We start from the raw sequence: 15,515 nt of genomic DNA on the forward strand, positions 1-15,515 counted from the left end.
TGAGACTATCCGAGCCGGTCAGTGTGGGGAAAAAAAGCACATTTGGGCGGACTTTGACGCGGGGGGCAAGTTGCCCCATACTTTTCGCTAGCTGAGCTGCTAGCTGAGCTGCTAAGCTGCCTGCCTGGCTAAATACTGGAGCTATGTCGAAAATTCATTTCTCCATCACTCACATGTATGAAATCACATATGAAAACAGACCCCAGGTTGAAAAAAACCGAAGTTCCCCTTTAAGTCAAAAGAGTTTTGTTTTTCAACTTTAGTTTCAGAAAACATTTGATATATTAATGTAGTAATTCACATAACATTTATAAATAATCATCGTTTGAGTTTTTTAAGTTTTAAGCTAATTTAAAGATGGTTGAGCAGAAAACCTCATTTAGTTTTAGATGGAAGAACCCATCTTAGGTTGTTGCAGGGGCAGCCGTCACTTTGAAACATCGCTCCTTCGTTCATTGTGTATCTCGGAGAAGATATTGGTTATGTGACAGTTTTGTCACCAACAGTCACCTCTGCAATCTCCATTTCCGTCCGGACCACCTCTGTGGCGACACTTTATCACCGCAAGTGTCACTTCAGCCTCCGGCATTCAATCCCAGAAGCTTTTGTGTCTGACGCTGATCAGATGTCTGAGGCTGCAGCGTTGGGATGATGTAGTTCGTCATTTCACAAACTTCTACTCCAAGAAATATTCCACCATCACCGCCTTTAGCTCAGACTCTGCAGTTACTTTTCTATCTAGTTGAGAATGCTATTTGACTCAAGATTGTTTATATTTCACGTGTAGTGCTTCTCTGTGTGTTTTATTTTCCTCTGAATCTGTCGAATTAGTTCCTATACATGTTTGCTATCTGCTCTGTGTAAACACTGCCTGCAGTTCAGCCCAGTTCCCCAAAAGCATCTCTGAATTTTTATAACTTAAAGGTTGGCTGCAGCTGAGTCTCTAATTACTTTGTTGTTGCACAATTTTTTTATTTTTTATTTTTTACGGAGTCTGACTAGAACAAGTGATTATTTTTTTAAACGACAATAACATTGATATGTAATAAAGGAACCTTAATAAAGTATCAAGATTTTAAGCTTAGGTGAAGTTAGGTTTTCCACTGGAAAGTGAAGTCACTTTCGGAAAATCAAACAATTCTTTCTGGTTTTGTAGCTTCTTGGTCTGATTAATGGTTTAATTTTGGTGATTTTTAATAGATAGTCTGCCCTGTAAACCAGCAGACATTATTTATGGATCTGCAGTGTTCATATGAAGCATCCACAGCTGTTAACACTGACAGAAAAAGCTGCAATAGAGAAGTTACTGTAATTAAATTGTAAATAAAAACGGCATTTCTGAGCAGCAGAATGGAAGTATTTTGTGTCTGACGCTGATCAGATGTCTGAGGCTGCGGCGTTGGGATGATGTAGTTCGTCATTTCACAAACTTCTACTCCAAGAAATATTCCACCATCACCGCCTTTAGCTCAGACTCTGCAGTTATTTTTCTGTCTAGTTGTGAATGTTATTTGACTCGTGTGATATTTTTTTTCACTTATAGCACTTCTTTCCCTCCCGAAATTACAGTATATAAAAGCGACAAATCAGAAAAGCTATATGTGCTGTCAAGGTGAGAAATAGCCATTCTTCTTCCATCTCCCTGTGTACTTAATGCTCCCACCTCTCTCAGGTCTTTGTAAATAATAGATGATCTTCAACATTACAGAGAGACTCTCTGCTGCTCCACATCTCCATTATTTATCCCCTCTTACTTTCAACATCAGCACTCATTACTGCAGTATTGCTGCTGCTGCGAACGTGTCGCACAGAACGCCTTAATATTCCAGCTGTCTGGCTTCAGCTCAGAGGCTCGATCGGAGCTGAGGGAATCGATCTGACGCACACGAGGATCATGGGGGTGGGTTTAGAGGGACATGCCGACGAAATATTTGCTGTTATGATGCCTCAGTTTGTAGGAAACGAAGCACCGAGCGCTCTGATTGCTGTGTCGATATGAGGAGTTGGAGGCTTTTATGTTCTCCGGGAAACTCTGTTGCAGACGCCTCGTCATGTTGTCGTCACACTGAGGTGACACATGTAATGAAATTTTCAGTAACCATACTGGTAAATGCTTTTATTTATGTCAGCTAAATGTCTGTATGAAAACAAATTCTGTGGTTTTAGGTTATTTTTCAATTTTAAAGCACATTGTAGAGTTTATGCTTTCAGATCTTTCTCTCTTTCAGTTTGCCATTGATGCAGTACAATATGTTTACCTGTTGCATTGATGACTTCAGATTTTATTTGTGCAGTAAAACAACAGAAGTTACGCTACAAAGTGAAGAAGATTCAATTAAAATGTAGGATATTAAATTACGCCTGTGAACTCCAAGCACTTTCTGGGCATTTTCTGCTCCATTGACATTTTGTCACTGTTTAGTTCAATTTTTTTTACTACAATATAAAGTCCTGCAACTCTTTGGAAACGGAACAAACATGAAGAAGGAGAGAGAATTATGAAACATCTTCTGTGCACTATGACACAGTGTTAACTCCATAATCAAAAAAAAAAAAAAAGAAAAATCAAAAGTTAATTTTCTTGGCTTACTTATTTTACAAAAAGCCTGAAATTATTCCGGAAGTATCCACAAGATACCCAACATATTCACTAAATAGTGGCTCTACATACTAAAGATATTTGCCTATTTACATTTTAGATTTGATTCCATACTGATCTCCTGTTTCTCACACTGCTCCGTAAATCAACACAGTTTGCAGCTGAGTTTCTACTAGCTTTACGGTTGCACAGACGAGCACATCATTTTTTGTATTTTCCAGAATCTACATAGAAAAAAAGATTTGTTTTTGGTGTTCAGAGGCTTAATATGAAACATCCACAGCTGTTAACACTGAGAAAAATTTCCAATAAGGGAGTGACTGGAACTGAATAGTAAATACAGACAGAATTTCTGTTTTATATAAAGAAGAACCTCAGAGCAGCAGAAAGAAGCTGCTGAAATACACACACATCAGCCTCATGTGTCAAATCTAATGCATTTCAAAAGGGCTCACTATAAAATCTACCTTTACTAAGATAGTAAGGTTTAGATTCACGAGATACTTACTGAACTGTGTATTTATTGTTGAGGTTGTAGTTTACGGTGTTTTACTGCATGATTACGCACAGAATGTTGGAAACACTTAAGTGTGATGCTGCCCCAAACACTGCCTGGATGACATAAAAAACTAGTTTACTGCAGCAGAATCAACACTTTTCTTGTAAAAGAATATACACAGAGTTAGAATAGACTGAATAAATGTACACAATGAGCTAGCCTCAGAGTGCACGCTGCATCAACTTTACCTTGTTAGTCTTTGTTTCATTCCAACCAGCACCTTGTTGTATTATATTTTTATACTTTTCACAAAGTTATGCGTCCTTTATAGTCCGTCAAAGGGCTGCTTTTGTGACAGTCGGTGAAGAGGAGAAACACAAAGGCAGCTGGAAGCAAGAAAATGAGAAAACATGTGTTATTGCTCTGCTCAAACAAAAAAGAAAAGTTTTGTAAAGATCAACCAGTTGGTTTTTTTTCACCGTACGTCAGACTGTCTCCCACCTTGATGGACCAATTACCTTTTGTTCACAGAAAATACAATACAATGTGTTCAAAGGGAAAAGTCATCCTGCTGCAGAGCTCATGTTCTTTTGTCTGGTGAGGTTACAGGTTAAAGCTGATTTACTGGATAATGAGCTGCAGCGCTGTTCAGTCCAAAGCCTCATTTCAGGACAATTACACTCGTATACGATGCAGGTATTGATATGCAATGCATTTTAAAGGTATAAACTGGTGGATCAGGGTTAAATACTGCAGTGTCTGGTGCAAATTAGGTCTCTTTATACCTCACAGTTTTTAAAGTCTGCCTAAATTCCATTAATATACTCATTTACAGAGACCATCTAACCCTCAGCAGTTTATGGGCAAGTTTTTCCTCACTGTAGACGACATCCTACATACAGGGATGGGAATTTTCCGCGGATTCCCGCGGATTTCATTTCAAGTTTGAACACTTTATTGTCACTGATACTCCCGCGAGATGGTAACGACGTTAACGATAGCTTGTTAACATATCCCCCCCCCCCCGTCAACAAGTTTCCACTGGAATCAGAACTTGCTGATCCCATCCCTGTATATAGATATTTTACTGTTGGCATTTTTCTAACTTCTACAATTTTGGTGATTTTCACATTGCTCTGCATATCATCTCTAGAAAGATGTTTCACCATGGAGAATGTATTATCCAATAACTTGCTTACTCATTAGACTGTTATTGAGTCATGCTGCATTTATTTTATTGATCACAGATGTCATCCATTCCCTGATGGAAAGTCAAAAATGTAATGATTCTCTAATTTTGCTTTCTAGCTCTGGTAAATGGTGTAGTTTTGACATGTTTTTATAACATACATTTTCCTTTCATTCTCTCTAATTTCTTTGTCTCTGTTCTTTGTCAACAGTTCAGTCGAATGTTTTCTGGGTTTTTTTGTCACATGATTATTGGTCACAGCTGAGTCCGTTGTAACTTCTAGGCTACACAGACAAACACAGAATTTTTCGTGTTTTTCAGAATCTGGTCAGAGAAAATGGCTTATTTTTGGCAAACTTTTAAATGAGACTTGTAGAATTAAATGATTGCTGAATGATGAAGACAAGAATATCATGACAGATGTTTAGCTCATATGAACTGTTGGAAATTCAAACATCTGATGATTCTCTGTTTTTTTCAGTTTGTGGCTCTGATAAATGGTGTAATTATGGTTAACTTTAGAAGACAGGTGGAGTTCAGAAGGTTAAACAACACAAATCAGAGCTTCTCTTTTACTCACACAGCTTTAAACTTCAGTCATAAGCTGCTGCAGTATTGTGCTTCTACTCTCATTACTACTGCATAGATTGAGTTAATTGCAGGTTGCATAGGTTATATGGAATGCTGAGAGTCTGACAATTTGCACTGTTTTGACAGTTTAAAGTCTAATAAATGCAGTAATTCTAGTGATTTAAACACTTATTTAATTAAGCTGCCTTTCACAAGGAGGTTCAGAACGTTAAAAAATACAAGTTCCAAGTGCACATCTAACACCTGAATCTTTCTCACTGATCATTGTCCCCTGCAGGAGGCCTGTCTGCAGGGAAACCTAATAGCCAACTGCCTGGAGCAGCTGTCAGACCCCCACCCGCTGCTCCGTCAGTGGGTGGCCATTTGCCTCGGACGCATCTGGCAAAACTTTGACCCGGCTCGCTGGTGTGGAGTTCGAGACAGCGCTCACGAGAAGCTCTACACTCTGCTGTCAGATCCCATCCCCGAGGTAAGGATGTTAAAACATGTCAATTTGAAGCTTAGATTTCTCCAAAGAAGACAGAAAGTCACGCACGATTAGTTCAAGAACTGTCGAAAAATCAGACAGTTCTTTCTCAGTTTGTGGTTTCTCTCTGACATATTGTGAAACTTCGCTGATTTAAAAGAAAAAACAATATAATGTGCAGCACAAACCTGTTGGTGGGATGATTGCACCTCATCATTATCCTTTCTTAAATAGTTGGAATATATATATATGTATATATATTTAAATATATATATACATACACACATACATGCCACACCTCAAGAGATATTTGTGTGATGTTACACAATAAATCAGCGTCTTCATAAAGCGCATACCTCCCTTAACACTGAATAAAACTGTATCCTGTATTCAGCACTGAAATGCAGGAATCCTCAGCATAAATAAACGATCTGTGGTCAGACATTGAATGTCATAAATGCAGACATTGTGTACCCGGCATGCTACAAGCAGTCGACCAGCCTCTGCTCAGGTCGTGTGTGGACCGGAGGAGACGGCGAGGCAGAGTTTGCCCTGAAATTCACCCAGACGCTCCCACACGAGGAACATCTGTTTCCAGCAGCAGCTTCCTCCTTCACCTGGACAAACAGCTGCTTCAGGTGTCGGGTCGAAGCTCAGGTCTGCAGGCACATCTGTCTGTCAGACGCACTTTAGCTCCTCACACTCCTCAGGTTGTGCTTTTTTATGTGCATTTTGAAGTTATTCAAGGCCACTGGAGCCTCAGACTGACTGATGTGTGCACATTTTACAGAAAGAAAACATTTACAGGTAAATGAGTGGATTTTAAAGTCCTACGCAGGTGTTAAATTGACATATTACTGCGTGTTTTGCTTATGTTGTGAGAACATAAATCTCTTTACACAGTCACATTGGGGACAAATACCACCTTCTCATAAAGTAAATCATGTAAATTTTAGGTGGAAAACTGTACGCCGATGAATGGAAACAGATGAAAGTAAATCTGAAGTCCCCCAGAGTTATGAAAGGGATGCAGATCAGTGACTAAACAGAGTTTAATTGAGTTTCAGCTCAAGTCTGAGGGAACAGAACCACAACACACATAAAGTATGTAGACAGTACACACACTGAAGTGTACATTGACTTTGATAGTCATGTGGAGCTGAAGATTTTTAAATAAGTCAACTCTTGTATCAAAGTATCAATGGACACAAAGTTATCATTGGTCATTTCCAGTAGATTTTAACTCTAACTCCAAAATCTGATGATGGATTTCAGACTCTTCACAATTACATCGTGAATCAGAGCCGGAAACTGTAGAACAGAGAGTTTGAACTTGAACTGAGACAGAATTAATGAGTGCTCTGTGTAAACACAGCCTGCAGTTCAGCCGAAAAGTCCCCTAATTTTTGTCACAAGACAGAATCTGGTTTAAAGGAATGGTTTATTTTTGACTTATTTTTAAATGAGACTAGATGAAAAAAGTGATTTTGACGAAGTAAACTCAGATTTGGTTCATTTTTCTGATGGAATGATGCCTTACAAGTGAGTACTTCAAATGCTTTTGGAAAGTTTAAAGTCTGATGATTCTGTCAGTTTTTAGAGTTTGACTCTGATAAATGTAATTTTTGCAATGTTTTAAAAGATAATATGCTTTTGTAATGCATCGCTAATTCTGGCTTTAGGAAGTACAATAGGTTTGAATCAACACACCTTGGTATTGATGGTAGAAATTGAATTAACTGAGAGCTGCTGTGTTGGACTGTATTAGACTGTGCAGGTGTTCTGAGTCTGATATCTTCCAAAGCATAAAGTCTCATGTTTAGATTTGCACAGCTTTTATGACTAATCTTTCCTTCCCAGTCTGTAGGAAGTAAATTACAATATGTTCGTGTGAAATGTTTCCACTGAGCATTTAAATCGGAGCAGACAAACCGTATCAAAGTGACATCTGTGTGCTTTAACTCCACTAAAGCAGTATCCTACGATTAAAAAGCAGCGATGGTGCATCCTGACGCCTGCAAAACAACAGACAATTAAACCAAGGATTCATTCTTGTCTTGTAATTTTTGTTCAGTTTGTAAAACTGGTCCCTGGTGGATTTTTTTTCTTGGCGACAGCAAGTTTAGATTAAACATCCAATGAAGCGGGTCGAGGAAGTAATGAGTTAGAGTGAGGAAAAGCAGCTCTGATAATCTCAGACAGCAAACTGAGCCATAATTACATCTAAAACTTTCATCTTCTGGTGTCTCACAGGACAGTCAAACATTTTGTATGAGTGTAGAAAACATATATTTGAGTTTTAAGGAAAAAGTTCAAATCCTGACTTTCCCTGCAGTTTAAAAAGACAGAAATATGCACCAAATCCGAAACTTGGAACCTTATATTTTTTATTTCCTCCCTACAGCTGCATTGCATTAGCCTAGCCGCGCTAGACAACCCACGGCAACGAATTTAATTCTCTGCCAGGGTGGGTCTAGTTACTCTCCATAAGGCTTGAGGCTGGATTCTCCTAAAACTGGCCGGACGAATCACCATGAAGTGTAGAGTCAGAAGGCGGGCGTAACGAAGTGACGACAGAGGCACGACGATTCTGACAGAAACAACCGGAAACAACTAGCCTAGCCGCGCTAGACAACCCACGGCAACGAATTTAATTCTCTGCCAGGGTAGGTCTAGTTACCCTCCATAAGGCTCAAGGCTGGATTCTCCTAAAACTGGCCGGACCAATCACCATGAAGTGTAGAGTCAGAAGGCGGGCGTAACGAAGTGACGACAGAGGCGCGACGATTCTGACAGAAACAACCGGAAACAACTAGCCTAGCCGCGCTAGACAACCCACGGCAACGAATTTAATTCTCTGCCAGGGTCGACAACAAAAACGACAACAGTCGTTGAGCTCCATTAGCACCGACTGAATAATCTTTCTGTTAACATGTCTGTAATATACTTGAGCTTCACCCATTGACTGTATAAATAAGGCTTCACCGAACTCCCGCATCCTCTGATTTCCGGCGCTCTAGGAGCCTATTCGTTGCGCTGATTGGTTGTATACCTACCCAATTGCTGCAGAGTGATTTGAAAGACAACCTTTTAGCCCGCCTCCCTCCCTCCCTGTCGAGCGTGCCTAGACCCTTGTGCCTTCAGAACATGGGTCTAGCAGGGCTAGGCTAGCATTGCATTAGAAGTTTTAGAGCGTTGCCATGTTTGTGTCTCTGCAGGTGAGGTGTGCAGCCGTCTTCGCTCTCGGGACGTTTGTGGGAAACTCAGCGGAGAGGACGGACCACTCGACCACCATCGATCACAACGTGGCCATGATGCTGGCTCAGCTCATCAACGACGGCAGCCCTGTGGTCCGAAAGGTCACTACAACACACACACACACACACACACACACACATACAAACTACACGCAATACATACTGATTATGTTATCATATGTATACAGGATTGGAAGACAAACAAATACATAATTCAGTTCACGAGCTCATTCTGCATTGGATAATGTCAAGTTTATTATCCAGATAAAGCCAGCAAATAGACTGTTCCCTTCATAATCTAATATAAAGGAATAGGCCTCTATTTTTTGGCTTAACATCAAGGCTAGAAGTCACAGCACGCGGCTGGTGCGTGAATGTGATGCGGCAGCACGTCGTTGTTGCATTTCTATTTCTATTTATTTGCACATTGGGTTGTCTCTGTATGCCGCTATTGATGATAGCTATTTAACCCTCAAAACCCCAAGAAATGTTTTGTGTTTTACTGTCACATTTTTACTCACTGGGTTTATTTTTTACTGCATTATAATGTCCTGTACATCTGTGGAAGCAGAACAACCATGAAGAAGGAGAGAAAACACAGCCACAATGCCATAAATCATACGAAGAAAAAAGAAAAGTTGAATTTCTTTGATTATGTATTTTACTAAACTAAAAAAAAAAACCTAACCATGGAATCAACACAGTACATTTTTCTAAATCCAAAGGTGTTACCAACATTTTAAAAAGAGACTCTACATACTAGACAGATAGATTTATATTTTTTAAATTGTTTTTTGTTTAGTTTACTTCCATACTTGCTCTCCTATCTGCTCTGCAATTCAGCTGAAAGGTCCCTGAATTTTCTTCATGTGTCTGTTGGTCACACTTGAGTCATTATTGGCTTCTAGGTTTCACAGAGGAGCATGACATTTTTTGTTTTTCACAGTATCTGGTTAGAGAAATGTGTTTATTTCTGTCAAATCTGTAAATGAGTAATTAATGATTTTTGGTAAATAGCACAATTTCTTGCATAGATTAGATTAACTTTCCAGGCAAACATCCCAACACTGATGCAAAGTTCAAGGACCCACCAATGATAAGAATAATTATCACATGTGTCTTATTAACCGTCTGAAGCCCTAAACCTGCCAGTGGGTTTGAAAGGTTTGTTGTTCTTACAAAATCGCCTAAATAACTCAATTTATTAGAACCAGTAACCATAAAAAAACACAGAATCTTTGAGTTTTTGGGCAGCACATTACTAGCCACTCAATCAGTAAACTAAACCAAGGCATTTTTACGGATTATGTAAAAATAAAACAAAAAAATATGTGCTGCTTGACTCAAACAAGAGGCCAATAATGCTCAAGCAACATTTCATAAAACTCCTGTTGGTGCCATTTTTGTAAAATCACAGGAATGCTCACTAAGTTGCACATGCTTTTCATTCCACAGGAGCTGGTTGTGGCACTGAGTCACCTGGTGGTTCAGTATGAGAGTAACTTCTGCACAGTTGCCCTTCAGTTTATAGAAGAGGAGAAGAACTACTCGGTACCGTCGCCGGCCAACACTGCAGGTATGTAGAGGCCAACATCAATGCTATGATCAAATCTCAGCTGTTTCCAGGTTTTAAATGCTCAAGATTCATAAAAATGTGGGACTGTCCCAGGTGTTAGCTTGATATTACCGCCAAATGACCAAAATAATCCTTTTATAGCAACTATAATCATACAGCTGTACAATTGATCCAGTTTATCCAGAATAAAAGGAATTTAAAATACTGTGTTACAGACAAACAAGAGTGTCATCTGTATATGGTGTTATCCTTCCAAATGCAGGGATCCTCCCGGTTATATGGAAAATGGCTCAATTAGATGACAATTTTAAAATTTCTGCACAATGAGAAGTAGTTCAAATTCCGTTTGATGTTTGTAGATAATTAAAGATGAATTTCATTGTATTCAGTCTGATCATGACAAGTTTTTAAACCTCCAACACGATGTTTTTGCCCTCCTTCTGCATTCAGAGCCTGGTAACCTGACTCCAGTGAGGGACAGTCCGGCCATCCCTCGCCTGCGATCCGTTAACTCCTACACCAACATCCGAGCTGCTACCACTGCAAGAAACCTGAACAAAAGCCTGCAGAACCTCAACCTCAATGAAGAAGGTACAAGAGGAAAGTCATGTCATCCTTCCTATGTAAAAGCCACGTTTCTGATGGTATTTTGATGTACTTTAGCGCAATATCATGATTTGTTTGTCTAACTGTGTCCAGAAGTATTTTGGTCTGCCTTTGGTGATGACGACCCCCCCCCCCCAATCCCCTTGGATTAATCCAAGATGACTGTTGATGTAGAGCTTTTCTCCTCATGAAAATAAATATGGAGACTGTTTGACCGATGAAAGTTCGGCCAGATGTGAGAAATACTTTATATTTTTACATCAAAAAAAGGAGGTAAAAAAGGACAAAACGTGCTACAGAGCTCCTCAGGCTCAGCTCTGCTGGATCACCAGTGCAGACTGTGAGCTGTCCGTGGTGCTGAACAGTCATCCTGAAGCTCAGAATTATAAGAGGGTAGGACTTCATCTTTGAGCTGTTGTAATGTGTTATGTTGTTAACGACAGCGAGTATTTGCCGTCAGTTTCACTTAGGAATGTTAATGATTAACTGTAATTGATTAATTGCCATTTTTATTTAAAAATGTATTAACTGATAAGGCAGAAGTTTAAGGACGAGTATGTCAAATATGTGTTGTAGATTAGCTGTAGTACCTGGATGAGCCACTTTTATATATAAATGAGATGGACAATTGAAAGTCAGTTGTCTTTAATACTGTTGTGACCCAAGGAGGTGTTGCAGTTCAGGTTGACAAGCCAGTCCCTCCAGGAATTCGCGATGTTGCGATGGCGCGATTTCACGCGAAATCAACCTATCTCCGCGAATTTTGCGTGGCCTTCAGTTACAGTGTTGAAACATGCTCTACAAGCTGGAAAAATGCAGCTTTTTAGCAATTGTCAATGTCTCCCGCAATTTCATCACAACAAATAAGCTTTAAACATGGCAACTTTTAATTTCAATTTTTTAGAAAAGCTGCCGCGAATTCAGGCATTTTCGGCCGCAACAATCACAAAAAACACCCGCGAAATCATGGAGGGACTGACAAGCAGAGAGCATTGTGGAGGTTTAGCTTGCAATGGGCACAATGGCAAAGACTTCTGTGGTGATTAAGGACTTCAAAGATAACAGCATTTTAATACTCCACCAGTGGCTAAATTAAGTAGCTTTAACAGTAAATGTTGCATGTCCATGTAGCCTAAAAGTTCTGTTAGTATATATAAATATGTCCATTCGTAAAGCTGGTGTGTAGTTGCTGAAATTCCGTTTTTCTGACAATCATTTGACAGGGTCTCAGACTTTACACCCTCATTGCACTGATGCACCAAACTATTTCATTTAGGTGCAGCCAACCTTTCTAAGCATGTCTTATGGTGTGTTGCCTTTTAGTCAGTCCCTCCACCCACTGGTAATTTCTTAACACACTATGTAACTCATTGTAAACAAAAAGGGAGTTGCAGATAAATGTTTTGGTATTTTTCATCAAGATAAGATTTTTAGTTATATCACAAGCAGTGTTAAATTTAATTATCACTTTCTGAAACCTGTGGCTGCCTGACACTGAAACATTTCTTTCAGTCATTGTCGCTTTGGAATGTTTTGCTCTAACAGCAAAACCACTGTTTCCAGCCATGCTTTGGACATAATCTTTGCAAAAAGTACATAATGTTGGCTGTTCACAAAGTTTATTAAATGCCTCCAATGCCTCGGTAGATACTACTAGGAGGCAAATGTGCAACCAAAAGTTAATTTAAAGAGTGAAATTAGGTGTTTTAATGTCAGATTTACCTCAGATGAAACTAACTGATTTTAATTACCCGTACAAGCACGCGAACATGGACAGACCTGCTAAATGGTTGTCGTCCTGTTTGACATTTTTTGAACATCCTGCTGTTATTTCTGCTTTGCGAATACCAGAAAACCTTCACCTGTATCTGCATCGTTACCTTTAAACCTGCATATCCCGTTAATTAGGCCACACACTGCGGTGGTAAAATTATCTTTCACTTTAAGTTGACATTAATTTCAGATTTGTTGTAGTTAAGCACGTGTGAATGTTTTTCAGGTGAAATATGTAAAAGAATCTGATTCGAATGTCAGTTTATGGCAGTGAAAGTATATTTTTCCTAAAAATAAACACATAATTATGAAAGATAATCCTAATGCTCAGTGAAATATTCATGTAATAATTTAAGCCAGAGTCGTGTCACTCGGCATCCACAGCTTTTCAAGTGCGTGACCTGCTGCCACTACTGAGCTCCTGTTTGTGTTGCCGCTCACTGATCCAGACAGCTAAAGCTCCACGCTTCCACTGCTAGTCTGACTAACGCAGAAAGCCCTGAGTGGCGCTAAATCACTGGCACTTGGTGAAGCTCCTAACCTCCCGCTGACACCGTTTCTAATTCACATTCTCGTGCTTGTTCGGATACGGGGGGGGGGGGGGGGTGTTTATCATCAATGAGAGCAGAGCAAAGCCTATTTTCATTCTCCACAAATCTCCATCTCCATGTTTCAGCTTTGCAGTTTGTTTGGAGGACGCATGGCATTTGGGTTTTTATGAGTCAGAATAATGTTTGCTGATAAAGAGAGGTACAGCAGGAGATGACTGGACCTGACAGCTGAAATGAAGTTATGAGCAGGTTCTAGTGTTGGCATTGCTCACACTGTTTACTCTCCTCACAGCGTGTTTGGATGTTTGCTTTATTTGTGTCTTTGTCCAATAACAACGCTGCTAATAAACTTTTATGTACTCTCCGTAACTCCACATTTACAGCTGCTCAAGTGCTTCTGTTTAACTGATTGCATCTATAATGTTTGATTTCCTGCTTTCCTTCCTCCAGGTGGACCAGCAGCCTTTTCTCCTGGTAACCTGAGCACCAGCAGCAGCGCCAGCAGCACCTTAGGGAGCCCCGACAATGACGAGTACATCCTCTCCTTCGAAACCATCGACAAGATGCGACGGGTGTCCTCGTATTCTTCCCTCAACTCCCTCATAGGTAACAGCTAACCAGCAGTACTGAGCTCTACCTGCGCTGCCCTACTACAGTGTGAAATGTAATTAGTCAGCTGGTGATGTAACATTGCTCTACAGGAGCTTTGTCAAGTCCAGGATTACCTGAGTGAGGCTGTGCACAAATTCAGAACAGCCGTCATTATGAACAAGGAAACACAGGCATTTACCAGGCAGAGTGTTTCTAAAGGCCAAATCATGCTTTCTGTCTTCACATCTCAGTAAAGGTTCAGGCAGCCAGTGCTAACACTTATCCAGAGTCAAGTTGTGGTGACAGCATGCAAAGCAGGTCATTTTACAATATCCTCAACAACACTCCAGTTTCTTCTGAGGGTTCCAGAGATTTTCAAGGATCAATGGAAACTTTGAAATCCAGCCATACAGTCTCTGGCTCTGATCAGAGGTATCAGTTTGGCAATTCTGTTGAAGACAAAATGTCTTTCAAACCTTTGTTTTGGTTTTTCTTATCTTTAATGCAGCAGTAAGTGAAACAGTAGCCTTAAATAATTTGGCTGTTAAATCTTCAAACATCATAGAAGATGTGTTGGTTTTGAAACTTAGGATCTTGTTTTTGCTTCTTTAATTCTTTATTTCATGAGGGTTTTAGTTTTGCATTCAGTGTCTGCATCAGTGGTGTAGCTGTGACCCTGCTGGCTGCAGTGCTTCAACATACAGAAGCTTCCAAACACTCACAGGAGGCTGCACTGGAGAGAAAAAAAGAAGAAAAGAAATGACCAGCGGAATTTGATGGCACTAGAGGAAGACAGAGGCTTTGGCCAGAGAGCAAGAAAGACTGAAACCCTTCAGACAAGAGCAGGGACAGACAGAAGAGCTTCTGATCTGGGAATAGAAGTGTAACAAAGGTTTTGTAGATGTGCAGAGAGGACGGAGGCTTTAAAGGGCTTTCTCAGATGCACACAGTGAAGTCGAAGCTGCTCGGTTGCTGCTGCTCTCAGGTGATTGGCAGCTTCACCATTTGTCCTGACAGCCAGTTTGTGTGGCAGCAGAAAACCTATGAACACAGTCCCTCCCCAGCAGGGAAAAGGAAAGTAAAACTCTGGATACCCCCACCTCTTTCCGTCTTTCTTGGTGTCTGTCTTTTTTAACTAACTGTTAAATTCAGGGTTACAAACCTCTTACAGCTGCTTTCTCACATCACAGTTTGTGTCTTTGACACACCAGAAAGTAAAATCAAATGGAAAAGTAAACTGAGCACTAAACGGTGGATTTAACTGCAGTTAGAGCAGGTTCAAGTAATCTAACAAACAAAATATTTGAGCCTTGTCCTGCTCTTGGTTCCAGCTTTGAAACAGGATTTCATGTTTTTTCCAACTTGATGTATTTTCTATTAACCCTATGAACCACAAAATCCTCAGCACATTTTTAAAGGTGTTTTGTCTTTACAAAACTGCCATAATAAAATAACTTATCATTAAATGAATTTTCATATTTTCAGCTTTACAGCAGTCTGTCAGCTATTTATTTATACGCTTTAGTCATGAAGCTTAAACAACTCTAAGCTTAAATTAAGATGATTTATCAGAATGACTTTATGCTACATGTCTTCCTTAAAAATGAATTAAAAAATACATCATTTTCTCTTGGTAGATTCTGTAAAAAAAAAAAAGGGAAAAAAATGACTGAATCAACTGAAACTGACAGTGTTGTTACAAAAATTCAGTGACTTTTTGGCTCAACTATGCTCTGTTTAGTGTGGAAATAAATGCATTTAAAATAGAAACAGTAAAATATCGATGTATGTAGAGTCTGTTTTCCCAGTACTGGTAA

The 15,515-nt window shown here is 39.7% G+C and overlaps 1 protein-coding gene across 3 annotated transcripts in view; it reads left to right on the forward strand.

Moving 5' to 3' along the window:
• Positions 1-15,515, forward strand: part of rptor (regulatory associated protein of MTOR, complex 1) — a 234,618-nt gene that overhangs the window by 169,477 nt on the left and 49,626 nt on the right. For all 3 annotated transcript variants that reach the window (XM_022193050.2, XM_022193051.2, XM_022193052.2), the window contains exons 17-21: positions 5,156-5,347; positions 8,563-8,703; positions 10,057-10,177; positions 10,628-10,768; positions 13,558-13,713. In XM_022193050.2, coding sequence (XP_022048742.1) covers positions 5,156-5,347; positions 8,563-8,703; positions 10,057-10,177; positions 10,628-10,768; positions 13,558-13,713 — 751 coding nt within the window. The remainder of the gene's footprint in view (positions 1-5,155; positions 5,348-8,562; positions 8,704-10,056; positions 10,178-10,627; positions 10,769-13,557; positions 13,714-15,515) is intronic.

The sequence above is a fragment of the Acanthochromis polyacanthus genome, chromosome 3 (assembly GCF_021347895.1).
Source record: "Acanthochromis polyacanthus isolate Apoly-LR-REF ecotype Palm Island chromosome 3, KAUST_Apoly_ChrSc, whole genome shotgun sequence".
NCBI lineage: Eukaryota > Metazoa > Chordata > Actinopteri > Pomacentridae > Acanthochromis > Acanthochromis polyacanthus.